The 22,016-nt window shown below is 40.2% G+C and overlaps 3 protein-coding genes across 3 annotated transcripts; 2 read left to right on the plus strand and 1 right to left on the minus strand.

Annotated features, from left to right (window-relative positions):
* The first annotated feature begins 158 nt into the window (after nt 1-158).
* LOC148082794 (uncharacterized) lies at nt 159-4,054 on the plus strand. The gene is made up of 18 exons (XM_087790234.1): nt 159-181; nt 259-314; nt 374-460; nt 519-646; nt 702-833; nt 888-956; nt 1,020-1,190; nt 1,252-1,348; nt 1,420-1,631; nt 1,690-2,046; nt 2,112-2,229; nt 2,289-2,494; nt 2,548-2,665; nt 2,722-2,885; nt 3,495-3,556; nt 3,617-3,735; nt 3,793-3,936; nt 4,005-4,054. Exons 1-18 carry the CDS (start codon nt 159-161, stop codon nt 4,052-4,054), a joined length of 2,313 nt encoding a protein of 770 aa, XP_087646360.1.
* A 396-nt stretch (nt 4,055-4,450) lies between these two features.
* Nucleotides 4,451-5,275, plus strand: LOC148082795 (uncharacterized). Its single transcript, XM_087790235.1, has 3 exons — nt 4,451-4,488; nt 4,549-4,749; nt 4,865-5,275. The coding sequence occupies exons 1-3, from the start codon at nt 4,480-4,482 to the stop codon at nt 5,273-5,275; spliced, it is 621 nt and encodes a 206-aa protein (XP_087646361.1). The 5' UTR covers nt 4,451-4,479.
* A 527-nt stretch (nt 5,276-5,802) lies between these two features.
* On the minus strand, nt 5,803-21,891 carry arhgef15b (Rho guanine nucleotide exchange factor 15b). Its single transcript, XM_087790056.1, has 16 exons — nt 21,610-21,891; nt 15,979-16,451; nt 12,576-13,439; nt 12,402-12,435; nt 12,164-12,216; nt 11,189-11,478; nt 10,539-10,699; nt 10,317-10,469; nt 9,810-9,939; nt 9,018-9,092; nt 8,268-8,360; nt 8,008-8,162; nt 7,158-7,325; nt 6,961-7,040; nt 6,488-6,592; nt 5,803-6,198 (listed from the first exon to the last, which is right to left on the minus strand). Exons 2-16 carry the CDS (start codon nt 16,340-16,342, stop codon nt 6,029-6,031), a joined length of 2,895 nt encoding a protein of 964 aa, XP_087646182.1. The 5' UTR covers nt 16,343-16,451; nt 21,610-21,891; the 3' UTR covers nt 5,803-6,028.
* Between the last annotated feature and the right edge of the window lie 125 nt (nt 21,892-22,016).

The following is a 22,016-nucleotide window of genomic DNA, read 5'->3' on the forward strand; positions in this document are numbered from 1 at the left end:
ACCTGTTGTAGGTGGTTCCCCCCTCATGCTCAGAGTCTGTATAAATATTCCTCAGAGGGTCTGATCTGGGTTGTGTCTTGCACTGGTGAGGGTTGCTTGTGTTGCAGGTGTAGTTTGCTGGCATCGGAGCTAGCTTTAGACACTCCTAGCACGTAAAAATGGCTGCTCACTTTTGCTTTGGGTAAGATGTTTTATTCGTGAATCATAGTGAAGAAACCCTTTTGCTAATGGTTGGAATTGCTATGCTCTTCACCACAGCTTGGCTGTCCTTCTGTCTGCTTGGTTAGCCGCTGATTTTTCCAACATTCCCAATGGTAACTTGGCTGTGTTTTACTTTGTTGATGTGAATTTGACACAAACTTTACTCCACTAGGAGTTCAGATGGAGTGTCATGATCGCTACCTCATGATAGCTGTTGACCTCACCATTTTCGGGAATGAGACTCGCTTTGACGCGATTGGTAAGTTCCTCCACTCATCACTGTGTTCTAGTACGTTTGGACACGTGTCCCTCTGCAGACCAGGCAGGCGTTCACCCTCTGGACGAGCAGTACGCTGCCAAGTGCGGCTATAGTATCGACCTCTTGGAAATCTTGGGCCGTGTGCAGCTGCGGGCCTCTTACTTCAGCTGCCACACCGACAACAAGGTGTGTTCAGGCTCCATGTGTACCAAATGATTACGTCTAACTTCAACCCTCTCAGGACGATGCAGAGTTTTCTTTTAACTTCAACCTGTTCGATGGAGAACATAAGTCCTACTCTTTAATCAAGACCTGTTCATTGACCCTCGCCTGGTCCCCCAGAGAGGTTACCTGTGAGACCAACTTCATGGAGGTTGGTTCTAGTCTCGTGTCTCTGGGCTTGTTGGCTAATAAGGTTCTCTTTCAGGTGTCTGTAAGGAGTGAAGTAACTTGTCCTACTGCGAGTAGGAAAGATGACTGGAACAACTTGAGACATGTGTGTTACAATTCCAATGTCCTAGTTTGGTTTCATCCTTTTAATGTGTGTTTGCATTTTTAGGCGCATGGTTCTAAAACCTCAGACTGGCAGGTTATGTTCCACAAAGAGGATGAGCAGTTGCCGTCTATGACCCTCTCTGTAGCTCGTAGCCGAGGCTACGTGTTCGATGTGACTCATAGAAGGCTTGTGTTTCGCACGCCGTATGGACAACCTGACTCGTCTGTTAATCTGGTAAACCAGAAGTTTAAGTGTCTCAATCTGACAAACTCGTTCTCATGAAGTCTGTCTTCAGGTGAATGGAGTTCCAGTGGAGGTTGTCCGTGCCACTCTTTTTTCTAGGCAGAGCTGGGTTGTCCTCATGGTGGACCTGGAAGCTGCTTGCTCTCTTCGTCAGTAACTTCTTAAAAGGGTATAATAGGAGTGTATTACTGAACTCACAACTTCAATTCTATACCTGCAGATGACGGGATTTATGACGACGACGAAGGCTTTGTGGTGTTCGAGACTCCTGAGATGCTTTACCCAGGTCTTGAACCTGTACGGCTCCTCATTGGACTGAATGATGACCTGAAGGAAGAGTCCGCTGCAGAGAACTCTAGCTTCATTATCATGAGACACAATGACTCTGTTGAAATTGGCATTCCTTACGATGCTGAGGGCGGACACAGAAAGGTCAGACATGATGTCATGATGTGTTAGAAGTTGTAAATGATTGTTTCTCTTCATTCAGAGCTTTGTGAGCGGAGGACTTTTTGAGTTCTACATCTTCCAGCTGTACATGGAGCAGCTCTGGGTGGATGTTGACCATGTGGTGACCAGACTGCGTCAGCACAGGACACTGCCCACTGCTCTGCTGCCTTATCCTGTGTTTGCTGAGAATCAAACTGTTGTTGAAGAGCGGGTGTTCAAGGTTTACCTGGGAGACCTTCCAGAAGATGTGGAGCTGGTCTCTGTTCAGCTCAACGGCCAAAAGTTCAGACTGCCACTTGCAGACACCAGCAGCTTCAGTGTGTCGATCGTTGAACACAACAACACTCATGGCTACACGCTTCTAGTGGCCTTCGACGACCCGGTGGTCATTAAGCAGGTACTGTTGAAGCTCCATGGATCCTGACCCCTGCAGACTTGCTGACTTTACCGGGTCTGTCCTAGTTCTCAAAAGCAGATGCAGCCATCCACCACAGCCTGGACATCAACTACACGCTCTCTGTGCTGCCAGAGAAGGACTCGTTCCACCACTTCACAGCTGTCCTGGCAATGACTGCTGTCTGTAAGTAGCTCATCGTCCGTTGGTTCTCGGCAGGAAGAGCAGCTAATCGTGTCATTCAGCCCCTCCAGTCTTCACTGGTGCTTGTTCAGAGTCTGGCATCAGCTTCAAACTGGACCACAGGCCGTTTGACTTCCTCTGGTACGTGAGTGTTGGGGAAGAGGCTCTGACGGCAGACTTGGCCGCCCAGTACACCTACATCATGAGCAACGACAGCAGCAGTCTGATGCTCGACGTGCCGCTCTTCACTCACGGCTACGACTACCAGGTGAGTCTTGTGGACCCTGTTGAGGCTTTATCTTGAGGCTCTGTTCCTTCCAGAACGTTACTCTGGACGGGTTCTTCGGCACGTTTGAAATCCTGCTGCGGAATCGGGAAACTTCAGAGGTGGAGAGTTCAGCGGTGAAAACCTGCTTGTTCACTCCGAAAGACTTCATCAGTAGGTTTTGGCTCTTCTCGCGATGAAGACATTTGACTGACATGTTCTTCTCTCAGTGTGTTCCACTGATGGCAGGATGACGGTCGCAGCAGAATTCCCGCTCAACATTGGGACTCGAGCTAAACCTCACCTTGTTGACAAGTACTGTGCTCCCAAAGAGTCGCGCAGCACTAGAACTCTGTTCTCATTCCCACTGAACAGCTGTGGCTCCACAGTGAAGGTCAGTTGTTTTTCAGAAGCTAATGTTCATGTTACCAAAGTAACACCTGTCATCCAATCAGATTGTAGGTGTACATATGAAATTATATCAGTGCCATCAGAATATTGAATTGGTCATTTAAAACATTAACTAGGGGAGTAAGTGGTAGAAAATGAAATTTAATGTCTATATAAACGTTAGTTTATTGAATAATGGAATTTAAAAAAGAGAAATTTAAATCTTTGTTCTGATTAGAGATATATTAATCGCAAAATCTAAATTCGATATAAAGTGGTTGCGCTATAATGCCAACGTTTTTAAAAACTGAAATTTGAAAATGTAATTTTCTTTTTTGGACTAGATGTCAAAATGTAAGTACTATGCTTCTGTATTCAATATGAAATATTGAATACAGAAGCATAGTACTTTCATAAATATGAAAATGAAAGTTTACCATTCTAACATTAAAATTGAATTTGGAGTTATTGAAATGTCAATCAGTGCAAAACTTATCGATTGTAATTCAATTATGAACAAATGTAACCTTTCAATTATGAAAATGTTTATATAGAATATTTAGTTGGCCCCGATACTTGCGTTTCTGTGATGTGAAAATGTCATAACCTGCAGCTCAACAAAGGACTGGTGACATACATGAATGAGATCTTCATTCAATATCCAGCTGCACAGAGGTGAGTCTTTATTGTAAAGTGTATTTTCTCAGCACTAAGAGCCTTGACATGACTCTGCAGACTCGCAACGATGGAGTGTACATATCCTCTGGAAGGTTTGCATCGCCTCTTCTCAGTGTACCGGTTTGAGTCGGACCATGTCGGCACTGGAACCATCATCCACTCTGAAACGCCAACGGGTACACAATAAACCATTCCCCGTCTGTTCTGTTGTTAAACCGTGTTTGCTTCTCCAGGCCTGAAGAATCCAGCAGTGAAGCCCACATCTGCCCTGAAGACTATTCCAGCCACAAGGAGAGCGACCCGGGGTCGTTACAGTGCTCAGCCGGCCGTCTACGTCAAGGTGTCGAAACTTAATCACCAGATCAAGGTGCCGAAAGGTCAGTTCTCAGTTGAACCACCAATCTTTTTTATAAATGTTTATATTTACTCGTTTCTACTTTTACAGGAGGAACTCAGTCCTTTGGACAACGCAAACAAGTATCTACTCACTTTTGAAACATTTTAAATGATAATAAAGGATTTTAAGTGCTTATTGAGTCTTCTGTCCAGTTTTTAAAATCATTTGTAAATGATTAAAGGTTTCTGTAATCCCCGACTATTGAAGATGCAACTATTTTTAATGGAGATCAATGGTTGACTTCATGTGTTAACACTTTCATTTTGGTTTCATCAAAATTATTTAGTTCTCCTGCTTTAATATAAAGTTAAAACAAATTTACAAACCTGGGTAATGGTTCCCTTTTTTTAATGTATTTAGTAATTTGGATTTTTTTTTTTTTTTTCCAAAATGTTCGACTTTAATTTGACCGCAAGGAGGCGCTGTTTTTCGTCAACCAGCAGCGAACTCGGATTTAAATTTGTAGTGTTTGCGTATTCGAGACAGAAGTTACTGTTCGTCCTGCACGCGGCAGACTTTCGTCATGACTCGAGTAAGTCTGGACCTTCATGGTACTTTACTGGTGTCTACGTCATCAATTTGACTTTTTCAGGCGTCAAGTTCCACCTCCTGCAGGACTCTCTATCATCCTTCCTTCATGACCCTCTACAGCATGTCCGCACACAACACTCCTGGCTCTGGTGCTTCTGCCACTTCAGATCCAGTAGAAGCCATAGTCCCAGAGGAAGTCTTCTACTCTGACCCCAGCATGGCCCCAGGCACACGGATCCTCAACAGCTACAGCAGGTGGGAGGTCAGTGTCCCAGAACTATCTAAATGGACTCAGTCAGTTGCTCGATAACCTGTTTAGCTAAACTAACTTCAGGTTAACTAACCCAAATATTGCTGGTTCAATTCCATGTCTTCAGGTTTTGGATGAGTTCCAGCTCAACACTCCTCCACCAGTGATGTCTCGCCGCGTCACTCCACCCACCACCAAAGACCCGTTCAGATCTGGACACCACTCCGTCCGAGAGCTGGGCTGCCCCACCTGGACTGGACCTCCGGGTCGGCAGAATCGACTCATCATTGAGCTCACACAGGTGGAGGACCAGGTCATCACGAGCCTCCTCACCCTGTACTACCAGAGTGCTGACCCACCGATGGCTCCCAAAAATACTTCAGAACCGCCAAAGTTGGCTCTGAACCTTGGGGACATGGGTGGTGTGTGCGGGGGTTCAGAGCGGCAGAGGTCCGATGCAGAGCTGGACGTGGCTCAGATTCTTCTTAGTGGGTTCAGCGACAAATGTTGGTCTCCCTGTCGAGAGAGGATTCCATGACAGAACCAAGTCTTAGGAGATGCTGTTCAGGTTCTGACCCTTAAGTCATGTATCCATAGAAGTGATATCGGTGAATAAAATATCTAGAAATGACTTCTAGTTACATTTGTTTCTATTCGATGTTGAGGCTTTTAGTGCCAAGTATAAAGCTAAAGTTAACATTTCTCATGCCTTAGCAAAGTATGTTCAAGTGTACTAAAAGTACTTTTATACTAAAATTAAAGTGAATACAATAACATCGGTAGCATACATTCTCTATTATATAGAATAGTGTACTCTTCTAAACTCAACTATAGACTGAGCGTATACCTAGTAGACTTGGAGATTATACTTGAACTTAAAATGTTCTGTTAAGTCCTAAGTATCAAACGAGTATACTTTACACACTACAAGAACATACACCTCAGTATACTTAATATACTTAATTAATAATAAACTTGATAAAATGAAATTGTTCTCGGATGGTTAAAGTCAGCCATGTAGGCACAAATATGAATTCCTTATAAAAAAACAAGCCACTACAAAGACAGATTTATAAAAAGCACTTTCTATTGCAATAATTATTCACAACACTGTACACGTCCAGCAGCTCCTCGGATATAACGTTCAGAACTGTAAACAAGTTTCACCTTCATGCAAAGTCTTTGAAAAAAGGCACTTCCTGTTCGTCCTTCTGAGCTACAAGCGTTCCTTTTGTTTGGTGACACTCGTCGCAGAGTTTGAGAATGCATGCAGTCTGTCGATCCGGTGGTTCTAACTGGTGGTCCGCGTCTTGTTGGTGCTCACGGCGCCGGCCGCCTTGATGACCCTGTAGCGTTCTCTCAGGTTCCGCCTTTTCACGTGATCGTTGGTGATCTTGATGACGTTACAGACGGGGAACCATCCCTTCTGACCATCAGAGAGCCGGACCCCTTCGTACCAGCCTGGGGGAGGGGGGAGGGGAGGAGAGGGAGGGTTGTTCATGCAAGAGTCAAATCAACAGACTTCGAAGGTCCAGGGTAAGATTATTATGGGATGAGGGTGAATAAACAAGCAGAGATGAGATGAATAGTCAAGTAAAAAAAATTAATAGCAATATTTAAATAACTAATTCAATAAAAAAACAACTTGAACCTATAAAATGTTAGATTCAATCATTCAATATGATGGCACTGGTATACTTCATAACACTGTTTGAAGATGATCATGATTGAGCTCCTGGCTCATTCGTACCTTCTTCGGTTTTTCGTATGACCTCGACGAGCTCCGTAGGCTCCAGGGAGAGCTCGTCTGTCTGCTGCGCTACATACTGCTCCACACACTGTACCTGAGGCCGGTCTGACACACACAAACATCACATGAATAATAGCAAATACTAAGGCTGATATGATAAATACAAGAATCTGGTGAGATATATATATATCACACACACTGTAGGAACAAGGATACGGTTGTTATTTTCCAACTGTTGACTCTGGTGTTTTTACAGACCACATGACTCTTGACGAAGTCGTTACTGCTTTTATTTGTTTAAACCAAAATATGTCCAAACATCAGCTGTAAAAGCTGCCGGAGTCGACTCGAAGTTGTTATACACAGCGATGTACACTGCTTTTGAATATCACGTATCAACACATAAGAAAATATTGATACAGATGAATATCGCAATTTTTTTTTTAAGACAGTGAAAAGGCTCATTTGCTCACCGAACTCCTCATATATGCCTTCATCTGTGTCTGTCTTGGTCAGGTCAGGGAACGCAGCCATCCACCTCTGCATGTCTGATCTGGAAGAAAACATCCTGACTCGTCACACTGGCGTGAAAACATATTTAATGCAGTCCATACACATCTAGCAACATGCTCAACTTGAAGAGCCTCTCCACACAAACACGTGGACTCACTCTGAGGGGGCTTTGAGCAGACGCTCCATCATGCGGCCCTGATGGTTCTCCAACAGCGTGAGGTTGAAGCAGTGCAGGTAAGGAGCGCTGCCACTTCCACCTCCTTCGAACGGCTGCACCTGCACCAGAGAGCGATGGGCGTGATCCTGAACCATGAAGTGATCTGCTCTGAAGGAGGGGAGCACAGATTGAGGATTATTTATACACACTTATCTCTAGGGTTACATGTGGACCTGCTACTACAACATTGAATTTGTTTTTACAGCGATACATATCAAATGTGGTTGTGAAAGCAAACTTTGCTTTTGGTTTTGATTCAACGACAAACCCTCTATGATGAGAATAAGACCTCAAGCTGCTCATGTGATGATTATAAGGACTGAACTGCACTGACCATGAACAACGAGATTACATGTTGGAAACAAAATAAGCAGAACAAGATGTTGTTTAATTCTGTTTAGTCAAAGTACTTCTCTATTTGTGTCTCACTTCCAGGGCTGCAGACAAAAGCAACCGATCCCCAATCATGCTATTTCTCATATTACGTCAGAAACGTTTGGTGAATAGTTGGAAAAAAATTAAGAAAACAACAATTGGAAACAACAAAACAAGGATGTCAAAATAAAAGAAGTTGTCAGGAAAAAAACATCAATAGACCTCCATGTTTCACTAAATTAAATGTAACGATAAAATATGACAACTAAAACTAGGCAAAAGTGAGAGATAAACTAAAGAATAACAATTTAAAACAAAAGTGATGGTTGTGTTTGAAAAGCAGACACGGAGAGACAATATTGTTGCACGTCGGCCGTGAAGCTGTAGTGTTTGTGGCTGATGCATTGGTACTGACCCCTTCTTGGTGGTGATGATGAGCAGATCGTTGAACAGGAAGAGGAAGATAGAGGAGAACTTTGCCCTCATGTTGAAGAGTGTCGCTCCTTTAGACATTTCCTGCAGCTCCCCCTTCTTCTCCAAGTATCGAGTGGGAGCGATGATCGGGATCGCCTGTGGAGAACCAGACAAATTTGTTTGTGTGCATATGTGTTTCTCTTGAAGTATGTTGTACAGTTGTATTTGTTTTGCTGCATCCATGTATGCACGCGTGTTCACCTTCAGCCGGTCATACTCCAAGCTTTTAGAGACGTGGACCAGCTCCTCCATCCTCTTCATCTTTCCCACCTCTGTGTTGCACTCATCGATGATCTGCGGACACGAGCATTAAACGAGGTTCAGCATTTGGTCCAGACTACGTGACAAAGCATGAGTGCAATTCCCTCAATGAACAACGGAGGGCGCTAGTTCAAACTAAATTTCATGATACAGAGTCCACAGGAAATTGTATCATGAAAGTAGATCTCGTTGTTTTTTAAAATAAAGTTGCTTGAATCTTAAAAAGATTTAATCAAAAGAAAATGCGCTTTATTAAAAAAAATAAAATCTAATAATAAAAAGGAAAGTTCAACCAAAGCTTCAATCAATGACAAAAAGTTTTGGATGCAAAAAATAGAATTGATTTTTCTTTGGTTGAAGTAGTTTTTTTGCATTTAGTATGGGTAGAACATTTTTTGGTTTTAATTTAATCCAAGGACAGTTGCCTCAATCCAAATATATTTTATAATCGTTAAGCAGTCTAGAAAAGTGCTATACAATTATTACTTACTTACTTAAGTAAGAAAGTTTTGAAATCGTTAAAAATAAAAACATTATATTGTTATTAAAACAACTTTAAAAAATTTTTTCTGATTGGAGCTTTTTTAATTGAATTTTGAAGAAAGAAATCCACCTTTCGAATCCATCATCTAACAAAAGATATTTCAAGATCTACCTGGTCAGGTCAGACGGTCAGACATGCAGGTTTACCTTTGCCATTGATGTCAGAGCCTTGGAGGCCATCTGCTCCTCCTTTGTCTCCTCCTTTGTTCTCTTTAAGATATTCTGGAAAGACCAACAGAAACATTTTTTGGAAGAACAAACATCAACATTTTTCTCTCTACACAAGTTATGACCAAGTGTGTCTGAGTCTTCTGCTGAAAGGTCAGTACAAACAAAGAGGAAGATTAAGGTGGAATGAGGATGAACGGAACTTGAGCTTTTACGGCAAATGACTGAAGGAAGTGCTTCGTCTAACAGAAATAATGTGGCAGCAACTGTTAACATTTAAACAGAAACTACAAAGAAATGTTGTGTTGTTCTGTTGAAGGTCACGTGGAAAACAATATTGTGTAAAGCGTTGACATAACCTAAATAAAAAAAAGAGAAAATGCTACGAATAAACAATATGGAATTAACAACATTTATGGAATGAAAATATTTAATTTTAATTCCATTACTCAATAAAATAAATGCAACCTTTCAACATATAGAATTCAATTATTTTAAAATATAATTCAATGCTTGCTAAAAAACACACATCATTTCAATAAAAAATTAAAGATTTTTATTTGAAATGTTAAATTCAACATTAAATATTCCGATGACACTGATATACTTCCATAAGAATGTAAAGTATGTTTATATATATATTTATGTATTCTAATCAATTTAGTTTCATGACAAAACAAGCTCTTTTGGGACGTCAAATTAAAAGAGTGGTGCTACAGAAACTACGTGAAGATCGATATATAGTCAATGTTGTTTGACTTCTGTTGTTACCTCAGTGAGCATCTTGATGCGAGTGATCCTCTGAAAAGGAAGCAGCAGGAACGACATGAAGGGCAGACGCTGGCACTGAGGCGACTCCTGAAGGCGACCGATGACTGTTGCAAAGTGAACGTTCTCCTTCCTGTTGTCAAAAACACATTCAATGATCCATCCAGTAGACTTGTTCAGAGGTTCAATCAAGTAGTTTGGTACTCTTTTGAGCCACTTTATGCTCAAACTACTATATATGCTTCATTTTGAAGACTATGAAGAAAAAATATTTAATTTTGACATTTCTTTCGTTATTGTAATTAGAATATCAAACTCTGTTCTTTAATTCAATTACAAAAGATATATAATTCCACCTTTGAAATTCAAATCATTGATTGAAAAAAAAGTTTTTTTTTATTTAAAAAATCATAATTTAAAGTGTTAACATCTGAAATGTTCGATTCAATCCTTCAATCCTCCGATGACACTGATTAACTTCAGAACACGCGTCACACATCTTTTCCTCACATGAGCGTGGAGTACTTCTTCTCCTGGTACGTCTGATTCCTGACGTAGTCGATGTAAGCCGGGAAGTTGTGCTGAGCATGGTAATGGATGATGTCGCAGATGTCGGAGAACACAAGAGTCTCAAAGATGCGGTCCTCCAAGTCCTTTAAAAACCTGTGGACGAGTCCCTTTAATAAAGTGAACCTGCTCAGCTTCACGCATCACTCGTGTTGCTCTCCTCACCTCTCGCTGACCTCTCGGATCCTCAGGATGTTGGAAAAGAGGGTTTTCTTGTCGAGTATGATCAGCGTCTCGTCCAGGTCTCGATTGTTCTGGAAGTGTTCCGTCAGAACTCTGAGGGAGCGAAGGTAAGAGGTCTCTGATGTCAGGACCTCAAACATGCTCTGTGGAGAGAGGCAGAGTTATTATCGTGCTTTTATTTCTAGCTCGAATCCTCCTGTTGCTTCCTTACAGAGAATCCTTCCTTAGAATTTTTAAAGCCAACACATTTTAGGCACCTGTCTATTCAGTGTAAACTACATTATGCAAAAAAAATCCAATGCAAAAATATATTAAATTAATATAAATTCAGTGTAGGAAATACAGTGGAACATTGTTCCAAATAGTATGGAAGTAATCTGAATATCTGACACTGATTTATTACAGTATCAATAAGTTAAAAACGAAAATAATTCCTTTGATTCCTCTATTTATTTTCAATGTTGTACATTTTTATATAGAATTTTTATATTGATTTAGTTTAAACTAGAGTTTATTTTAGTCTGAATTTATGTCTAAAATGAAAAAAAAAAGATAAAATGTGAGGATTTTAATGCTGTAAAATTCAGTGATAGAAATTCATATTAAAAATCTTCACTTCCTAACTTCCTCACCTCCTGGTACTTGCACAGATCCGGGGTCAGCTGATCCAGCACTCCACTATCCTTTACAGCAGGAAGCTCTTGCCAAAGTGTACTCTGTCCTGTGGTAGGAACAGGACTTCCTCTGCGTCCTCCTCCGGTCCCTGCAGGGCTGCTGGAGGCTGCAGCAGCTCCGGCCCCTGATTTACGGGCCGTCCAGTCTGCAGGGTAGTCCACACTTGTCTTACTGATATTACGCAACACCGTTTGTCGTCGGATCTCCTTGGTGATGACGGTGGCGCTGTAGGTCTGGTACAGCGGCTCTGAGAACAGACAGAAATGTATGGATAGTAAAAAGGAATACCTTCATCAAGTGAGATAACAACCATCCATGTTTTGTTGTGAATATGGTTTGATATCTGACCTTTGGAACAAAAATTAATGCGTCAACGACAATATTAGACCAAAGAAACTGGACCATCAAAACATTAAATCAGTTTATCTTACAGCATTTTACATTGTTGTGTTTAATTCTAACCATAACTTGAATAGCATGTGTTTTGAAATAAACAAAGACAGTTGGACTCAATGTAAGGGTACTCTGCTGACAGTGAAAGTGCAGGATGGAGAAAAAGAATTGTAGTAATTTTATTAATTATTTATCTTTCAGAGTCTAGTTCCTTACTCTGTACACCACATGAGTGTGACCATCCAATCAGAGGCCGGATCTAAATGCAGATATGAATCTTACATCCGCATAGAATTGTTTTATTTGTTTGTTAACTTGCTCCACTTTTGAGCCACTTTGTTCTGGTCACCATGTTTCTCAGACTCTAAACACTTTTTAATGGATTTAAACGGTGACTGTAATTATGTCTCGACTGCCCAATACAGGACGAGCAAACTTTTTATGAAGTTGGTAAAATAAATATTTAAAAACAATGGATTTCTTTTTCTTGCCAGAACGATAAATCTCTCCTGTAGCGTTGAGTTCATTGAACATCTCACCATCTTGCAGACGGGACTCCCAGCTGAACTCAGCGTCATCTGCTTCTGGATTCCTGCAAGAGTCACAACAATAGTCACATTGATGAAGAGAATTTGAGGAAGATTTTTCATTCTCATATTTCAGTTCACACTGTTGTGCAAAGTAGGAAGTTGTGGCGTGAGAGATATAAACAGAAACTCACGCAATTCATAGTGAATTTACAAAACGAAACAAAAAAAAGATCAAGTCAGAACTCACATTTCTTCTTCCTTCTCCCCGTCAAGCTCTCCTTCTAAAATTAGAAGAAAAAAATACTGATAAGTACTTTAAGTCAGCCACTGAATTATCATTATTATTGATAATGATATGCATAATTTCCCAAAGGAATTTATATATAGTTATATCTAATTTAATCTCTGATGTACTGCAGACCTTTCTTGGAGGCGACCGACTGCATGGAGGCGCTGCTGAGCCTTCTGGAGTCAGACTTAGGAGGAGGTGGCGGCGCTCGGTGAGGAACCAGAGTGTTTGCTATCGGGGGAGTCAGAGCACGTTGTGGGCTGAGGCTGCTGCCTGCTGAGAGGTTGTGGCTGTCCTGACCCGACATGGGTACCCGGGGCGGGATTGCAGGCGGGCGGTCCGGCTCATCCTGAAACTCTGAGGTGGGGTCTGAGGTGCTGTAGGAGAGTTTGGAGCGGCGGGGAGATTTGCGTACTCTGATGAGGGGGATGTCCAGTTCTTTACATTGGGATTGGACCACAGGAAGCGTGGCCTCGTAAATGCTCTCCTCCTCCTCGCTCTCGGGCGCCCTCTGCTGCAGCAGACGGGACTGTTTGGGGGGAACCGGTGGGGACTGAGAGCGGGTGACGGCAAGACAGGCAATGACAGAGTGAGGCCCCGGGTCTGACCTTCTCCTGTGACCTTCACCGATCAAGACATCCAGAGAGTGGACAAACTTAACTTTGTCTTGAGTTAGTTCCGACACGTCCACCTTCTTATGGTTCTCCTCACATCCTGCATCCGTTTCCTCCTCACCCCCTGAACTTTCCTCCTCCACATCAGTCCCTTCCAGCTCCGTCACCTCCTCCGTCACCTCCTCCTCCTCGTCACCTCCGTTCTCTGCCTCCACTGGCACCCAGACAAGTTTCATGCCGGGTCTCAGCAGGTGACACTTGCAGCTGCAGCCGGGGTCGCAGCCGAGGTCGCAGCCGGGGCTGAGGGGCATCTCTGGGGTGACATCGCGCTTCGCCTCTCCTCCTGCCGTCAGTGGGACCTCAAACTCCTTTCCATCTGGTTCTGTATCCAGAGAGAGAAGCAGAGATGGACATGCATTATTTGGTGCAACCTGAGATGATGGACCCTCAACATCCCCATTGATTTTCAGTAGTTTTCCCATCAGCTCTTTTCCCAACTGCTGCACTCTGTCAGCAGTTCATCGTCACATGAAGCACTAAGTGCTCTTGTCAACTACTGATGCAGACTATATAGAGCCTGGTGAAGACTTCCTAGAGGTCCACCTATAGATTTAAGGACTGTTGTGAGGGATATCAAAACAAAAGATGATATAAATGAGAATTGAAAAAGCATGTGATCCTAGTAGGAGTTAAAAAAACAAGCTAAACTATTTCTTACTTGATCAACTATTACAGAATTTCATACACTTTGATGTGTAATTGTGTGATTATCATCAGTCAAATCATTAAAAACATTTTTTAATAATCTTGTGAAGAAGAAACAAAAAATGTTTAATATTGATATTAAATAAACATTGATATTAATAATATTACCTATTTAACTAATTTGAAATTGAACTAGCTTATAAAATAATGAAGAACATCAAGGGGAAGGGGGGGAAATAATTTAAATTAAATAACTTTCACTGGTTTTAGAGAAAGTAAACAGTAAAGACTGATGAAAAGGAGTAAAAACTAATAGCAGAAACATTTTGAGATAATCAGTTTTATAGTTTCTTCCGACTTTATGCTAAAATATTTTAACATGCTTATCTGGCATGATGTGCCGCATGTTATTTTGTTGTTAAACTTCACTCATGCGACTCTGCAAGACATCAACTCTACGCAGGTCACTCCAGCTTTACAGCTCAAACAAGTCGTTTTGGGGAAAATACCTGAACAACTAAAGGAATTTGAGCAGAGTTTTTGGTTTTGTTGTTGAACTAGATTTTTGACATTCTTTATTTTTTAAATCAGATTGATTGATTTGATGGATTTTTACTCGTTATTGTAATATTTTGTCCCTAGTTAGTTCCTACGAGTATATGATTGTCAGTCGCTCTTCTACTACAATTCTCTTCACTAGGTGTTGTATCTAGTAGTTTCAGTAATTGTTTTATAGCATAGGTCCCCAACCACTGGGCCAACATTATATATATATATATATATATATATATATATATACACATGTATATTGTGAAACAAGGTTTGCTCAGGCTAGTAAAGCAGTCATTCCACACTCATTACTCTCTCAAATGACGTAACATTACATAACGCTGAGGTGTTACAATGGGCTGTTGTTTTTCTCAGACTAAAGTAGATTAGAGGTGACAACTTTACATTTGCATTCCAAGAATTGGAAAACCATTAAGAGCAAAAGTGTTATAAAACTAAATTAAACTCAGTTAAGTGGATGAAAAAACATCATCATTGCACTCAGAATGTAAAGTTCTCTGTCATCAAATACAAACTGTGTGCCAACCTTTCTTTTCAGAATGATTTAGCACAAAAGACATGATCAATTGTACAAAAACTTGTATAAAAGAAAATCTGAAAAGGAAAATAAGAAGATTCTGAGAATAAATGAAACATTTGGATATAATACAGTATCTTCATAATTTAATTTGATTGGCTGATATTATTGTAAAAAGCACCAACTAAAACTAGCAATGCACGCCTAAAATAACAGAAATAGAACTGGATCTATATTGCAGATCTATACAGACTCAGTAAACATGGTATTGGGTCTAAAGGTGCAGGAGGTCATTTGAGAGACACACAAACAAACACGAAGTTACAAAAACAAACATTCATTTAATGCATTTTTTTTTAACAATGCTGCCATTTGTGTTGTTAAAGGCGGTACGTTTGTGTGATATGTGATGTCCCCGCCATACTTATAATAAATAAAACATTTTTTAAACTGATAGGATATTATAGTATGGTTTATATTATTTTCAGGCAGAACTGCTGGTAGACAATGTCTCAACACCTACATTGATGTAAACAGATTTTCTTGTTTTAAATTGTTCCATATAATGACTGATTGTAGAATTATTTTTGCTGGTTTATAATTTTAACAGATTTCTACTGTTAAGTACCGTTTTTAAAAGTTAACTTCTTAAGTACTTAAACCATTGTACTAGTATAACTGCTCCAGGAGTGGAATCGTCACTAACCAACACAAACATAAAATAGGAATTCCAGGCATATTCACTTATGAAATACCATTTACTGCTTTAAGTTAGCAAAAGCAATTCTCTGCTTGTTTCTCTCGCACAGACCAATTCATATTCACGAGTTAATGTTTAGCTGCACAGGTGATCAAACCTGTTTATGATTTCTGGAACAGATGCCGTGCCCGGGCGCACCACACCCACTAACCGTCTACAGTTCACATTCTAGTGACGACTCAGACTCAGTGCTCACTTCTGCAGACCTCACGCACCGATCCCAGGAACATGGAAGTGATTCTGTTGAGCTTGGTTATTTAACTATGCATTCAAGGCCTCCATAATATGAAAAGTCATGCTGACGACCTTTATTAAAGTGAGAAGTAATACATTCACAATAGTTGGATTTTAAACTTGAACGAAGACTACCTGATCGTGCTCCGTCTACAAGAACGCCGTCCATAGACCCTTCACTCTCCGTTTGTCTCTTCAGTATGCGACTCCTCTTCATGGGAAGTGGGGGGGCCTGCTCCCCTGAGAGCTGGAGCTGAAGGCTGGCTCGGCCTGGTTTGGGCTTGATGGTGGGAAGCCGTTTAACTCGACTTGTTGAGGCATCTGTCCCACCATTGGTCCTTTTCTCTTTGGGTTTTTCCGGACCATCCTGCTTTTTGCTGAACTTGTTCACGATCTGCTTGACCTTCCCATCAGAAGGCGGCAAAGTTTTCTCCCCGTCGGGAGAGGAGATGGCCTGTGTTGACGGTTTGGGAGGGATTTCAGGTTTGGGTTTGGCCATGAGGAGAGGTGATTCAGTTTGCTGGGAGGCTTCTGGTCGTTTCCAATGGCGTGTTTAACTCCAAGCCAGAGCTTGAAGCCAAATGTCAACATAAATGCGTCATCCTTCCCTGAGAACCGAAAGAGTAGAGTTCATGAAAACAGCAACATTCTTTTTGTGTAAGACAACAACAAAAAAATCACTAATATGTATTCTACACACCACTACTTAATATTCAAAAAATGAGAAGGTTGACTTAATATGAAGTTTAACAAGAATAAAGCAGCAAATGGGTAACTTATATAATAGTGATGACGCTGTGAAGATTGGATACATTTGATGCACAGATGTAAAACATAAACACATATTACATTTACAGAATACATTTCCTTTTATTTTTACAGAATAAGTGAATTCTGTTCAAATCCACATGTTAATCATAAATCAGGGCACGAGGGAAAACTGGTTCTCTATGCATCTTGCACTTTCATTTCAACATGTTCAGCTTCGATATAACGGGCTGACATGTGGGTGATGCCGATAAGACTGTCATTGGTCAGCTCTTTCCCTCATTCTGGGATGTCTTCGTAGCACATTACATTTCATTTCTGGATCCACTTGAATTTTTATCGATTGACATGCCGTCTAAATGATCCCTTTTCATGGCAGTGATAAGATTTTCATGTCCTGATTATCCAGATAAATTAATGAATACATTTTCATCCATAAATCTGATGCAAAGTGACATTTTACTAAAAGTAATTTTGACTTCTAGGCAAGAGCAGTAAAATATAAGTTTTATATTTGAGGCACAAATGTAACAACAATACGAAAAATACTATAGAAAATATGCATTCAAATGATGATGTCGTAAATAATCTAAGGTCCTTAGATTTCTTTTCTAATTTGAATTGTGTAAGATTTAATACGGATACATCTAAGGCTCTATGGTCATATGTTTATTCTCCGACACTGGTGAAATCACTCAGGCCATTGTGTATGTCTGTGTTATATTTGACTAAAATCTCAAATTTTTGGATGTTGTGATGCCTTTTGGAACGTTCAAGACAAAAACATTATATACATAAATGACTGAGTACAATACCACTTTTCCAAAGCTTCCAACTAAATCATTGTACGAGGGAGTACAGACAACTGCAGAGCAGACATACACGCCACGCATTAATACACATGACACAATAGTAATTGAAATGTTTAAATACTTTGGGGAAAGAAATTAGGACAATGAATTATATCAAAAGATAATATGTTGATACATGCAATTGCTGTGTAATTACTTACACAGGAAGAAAAAAAAAATCAAAATATATACTTTTGACTTGTATGCACTGCTAGCAGTCCAACTGTAACTGGAACCTGATTTCTTACCAACCAGTCTCAGACACTGATCGTATTATACAACACTTTGGGCAAAATATCCATCTGAAATAGTTTTACAGCAGAAACACGATGGCGATGACCGAGGATGAGAGGATAAGGTCGACTCCCCTATATGGTGAAATGTATCAAATCACTGGATTCCTGCCAATACACACCCATAGTAACAACCCCTAACTATGCCAAGAAGGCCGTTTCTCAGGCGCAGCTGCCCTTGTGATGTTGAAGAAGCCAAGACAACCTCCAACAGAACTGCTTTGTTTTAAAAGAAAATCAATTCCAAAAACATATTTCAGTTTTCAGAGTTAAGAGAAGGCATCAAAATGATTGTTGCTTCTCAACATTTAGGTTATCATCTACCCTACATTACATGCTGGCCAACACTGACGTACTTCTATATTCAAAGGTTAGTCATTGCACACTTCTTTAGGCCTTCTCCTTTCACTATGATGCAAGACTACCACAACCACTCATTCTATGAGTCATCCTGCAAATGGAGCATATGATCACATGCCAGTGATGCCGGACAAACATAGCAGGGACATCTGGGCATACTTCTTTCATGTATGACACAAAGAATTTAAAGAAAATATGACTACATTTTATGGCAGTTGCAAATAATCCTACAGCAAACCAAATAGGACTACGGCCAAGAAAGATGTAAGTGAAATACCACTTAGTAAGCTGGTTGTGTAGGCAAGACAAACATTATAGGTTCAGCCAGTCACACACTAAATATCAGGGGTGATTGTTTAAAGAAGCTGTACTGCCTCGGATCTGTTTACACCAGAATATTATACAAAACTCATCTGACTGCTGCTTCAACAGTTTGGTTTTACTTGAATATGTTCCCCATGTTATGGAGTATTTAAGAAGCTAAAGTACTCTAGTATTTGGTTGCTAGAAAACAAACAGAAAAGCAAATCTTAATAGTGTTCAAACCGACGAATGCCTTGAACTTCAACATAGAAAGTCAATGTAGAGGCCCTATGACATGCAAGAGATTGCAACACTGCCCTGTAGGAGTGAGGAATAACACTTATTTCAGTAACTGATCATCAACAATAAGAAGGGAAATAGAATGGAGCGGATAAGGCTGATATCTGGTCTGAAAGATCTGATGAACTCAGAGACAGACATCTTTGTTATTATTATTATATTCTTGATCTGTAAAGGAAGGTGCAATTCTGCTTCTCCGATCCACCATTTTGACTTTGCACTAACTTTAGACCCTTAGGCAGATTTACCTTTTGTGATACCACTTGAGAAATAGCTGGAAACAGCACACTTGGTTTAAACCTACATTAAAAATAAGGAAGATTTGATGATGGTAGTGGACATAATGAAATAGAAAGAACAAATGTAGAGCCAAGCCTTTACTATAGTCCATGTAAGCCATTATTGTCGATAAGATGATAAGAAAGTAATAGTTAACTAAATACAAGGCAGCATCATTAAAAAAAAACAGCCTTACTCATCAAGAAGGAACTGCATCTACAAAAGAAATTCATTACAATGTGTCAGGTCAGGTTCTCGCTTGAAGATATTCAAGATTACAATTTAATTTCCTGTCAGATAATAATCAAATTCAAAAGTAAAACCAAAACCATCTCTGAATTGAACATGGTATGTTTATTCAGGACTGAAAATACACTGTATTTAATTGTGTGTTAGACAAAAACTACATGGTTAGTAGCATGTTTTCAATCAAAAACTTTGACCAGTAGGTCCAATGTTTAGCTCAGTAGAGAGTTCACACCCCTGCACATATATTTGTTATAAGAACAAACAACTTGTGTTTGATGAGTACACAAACAATATATAACCGACCACTTTGGCTGAAACGTGATATCCCAAGACACATTTATGATGTTGTATTTCTTGTCTTTTCAACGTAAACAAGCTTCTATGTCAGTGAAAACATGCAGTCATAGTAGAGTCAGCTTGGTTTTCAGGTCATCATATTTCTCTCTGAAGAAAGTTCAGGGAACACGAGACAAACAGTAACTATCGTCTCTACTCTATGGCCATAGCTTCACTGCAGACAGACTTTCCACTGGAGAGTTTACTACCAATGCTTCTAAAGGCTTTTTGCGGTTATACCTACTGATTGAAACCCAAAAGCTCAATAGAGGTGTCAACAAATAGCAAATGGGAGCAACAGTGTCCAAACTGTCAATCTGAACAGATAGACAGTCAAGTCATCATTGTTTCCTGAATGTTACACTTCAAATAAAAAAGACATGGAATCCTTTGTTAGCATCTACTGATACATTTTTATTCTTCAATCTTCTTCCTCATAAACTATCAACACATGAGTCACATTTTCACTGATATCACTCACAAATCCCTGATGCCACACCCGTTTCCATCCGTGGACAGGATCTTTAGGACGCAAATTAGCACTAGTATTTGACTTACAATGGTAAATGGTAAAACAATCCACTAGGCTGACCAACATTTTCCTAAAATGCATTTTCTTAGGGTTGAAAGAAATATCCTTGTGTAGCTATCTGACACTGGACATAGAGAGTGTTTTAACCAAGGCAGAAATTCAGTATGCCTTACTGTGGATATTTTCCCAGCTTAGGTGGTAACAAATCTCTAGGCCAGGGGGCGAAATTAAATCTGATTCCGATACTTCAGTAACAGCTAAAGTGGGAAATCATTTTTGATCTTATTACTGCCACCATTATTGGTTAGTAAGTTGTTCCACAGAAGTGTCTCTCAAGTGAACATTAAAGAAAAGAATCATAGGAGATTTAACCTGCTGCTATATCGTGGAAGGTAAATAGACCACCTTCGAGGCAGTGATGCACTCACGCTCTCATAAGTCAACACCAGGAGTCCAGAGAAATGTACTCCAGCTTGAAGGACCTGTTTGGAGAGGAGCTGTAGCTTCAGAAGTATTGAAATAATGAGACAAACAAGGTGTCAAGTTGCATTCCGGAGGTTAAGACCATTTTAAAATGATTAGGGTTTTTAACATCTCCTCTTCCATCTGGTCCCTTGTCATTGAAAAATGAGAAAAAGATCTCTTAGACCATTGAAAACTGAAACATTGGTTTATAGTGTTTCGTAGAGAAGTATGGTAATGCATCAGGTTTAAAATAAGCCTACTGGGCTACTCATCTTGATTGTGAAGACAGGTGCCCTAATACAACAGCCATCTTGGCACCTCTTTGTCCCGATTGTCTCTCTTGACCTGGTTATTTCAATAGTTCTGTCCTTCAGTCTGGTGGACCTGAATAACATCTTCTTCTTACAGGTCAGTGGGACACTCATTCTTCTAGCTAGTGCTAGTTGTCCTTCTAAAAGCCAAGTATGTTTACATACTTCCCATGTGTGAGTCTTGTGTGAAGAGATGAAAGTGTTATCCAGTCTACTATCTGATGAGAATATGAATGGTTAAAAAAACCAAGTACTTTAATAAAAATATTAAAGATAAGCTGCAATGAAGATCAGTGAGATTGGAAGCTCCACGTTGGACAGGAAGAGGAAAGTAAAAGGTGTGTCGGAAAATGAAAACAGACACAAACACAAGATCACGTTACAGTGTTATGGTTGAATGTTAAGCTGTATAACAAAATAAAGTTTTACATTCGTAAAAAAGATCCTAAAAAATATCTGATTGCAGGATATTACAGTATGGCATTTAAAAATAGAACATGGTCAATGTAAAATACATGTTGAAAACATTATTATGATTGATATGAAGAAACAAACGGTGACTTAAGCGTCTGAGTTCTACAGAAAACATTGTTAAATCCCAACATGAAGCCTTCATAGAACAGGTGCGCTCATCCGCAGGTCAACCGAACAGTGACTGGAAGTTACTCATATTTCATTTCTGACACATAATAATACCACTAGTATTTATTTTCACTCACCTTTTTTATCTGGTCCTCACTGGAAATCAATGCTCGACCATTCGGGGTTTGCGTTGAAAGTCCAGTGTCCTTCCGATCACTGCAAACCACCTTTTTAAAGCACCTGGTTAAAGTAAAAACTTTATCGCGTCTTTGGACTTGGAATAAAATGTTGTTTAAAATATATCAACAAAACAGAATAGCCCTGTGTCCGGCCGTGGAAGTGGAAGCATGAGCAGCGCACATCCTTCTTCTGTTGTCTCTCCTTTGTTACCAGCAGCAGCTTGTGTGACAGGAGGCCACAGAAACAACCCCCATGACTACACGCGTCAAGCGGCCGATGCATGTAGTGTTTCCGGTTTGAACTTTCATAATTGTGGGTAGTCCGACCTTAAAATAAATAAGATAAAAATAAATGAAACAAGACG

Source organism: Callionymus lyra, chromosome 4 (genome assembly GCF_982586985.1).
Source record: "Callionymus lyra chromosome 4, fCalLyr1.hap1.1, whole genome shotgun sequence".
NCBI lineage: Eukaryota > Metazoa > Chordata > Actinopteri > Syngnathiformes > Callionymidae > Callionymus > Callionymus lyra.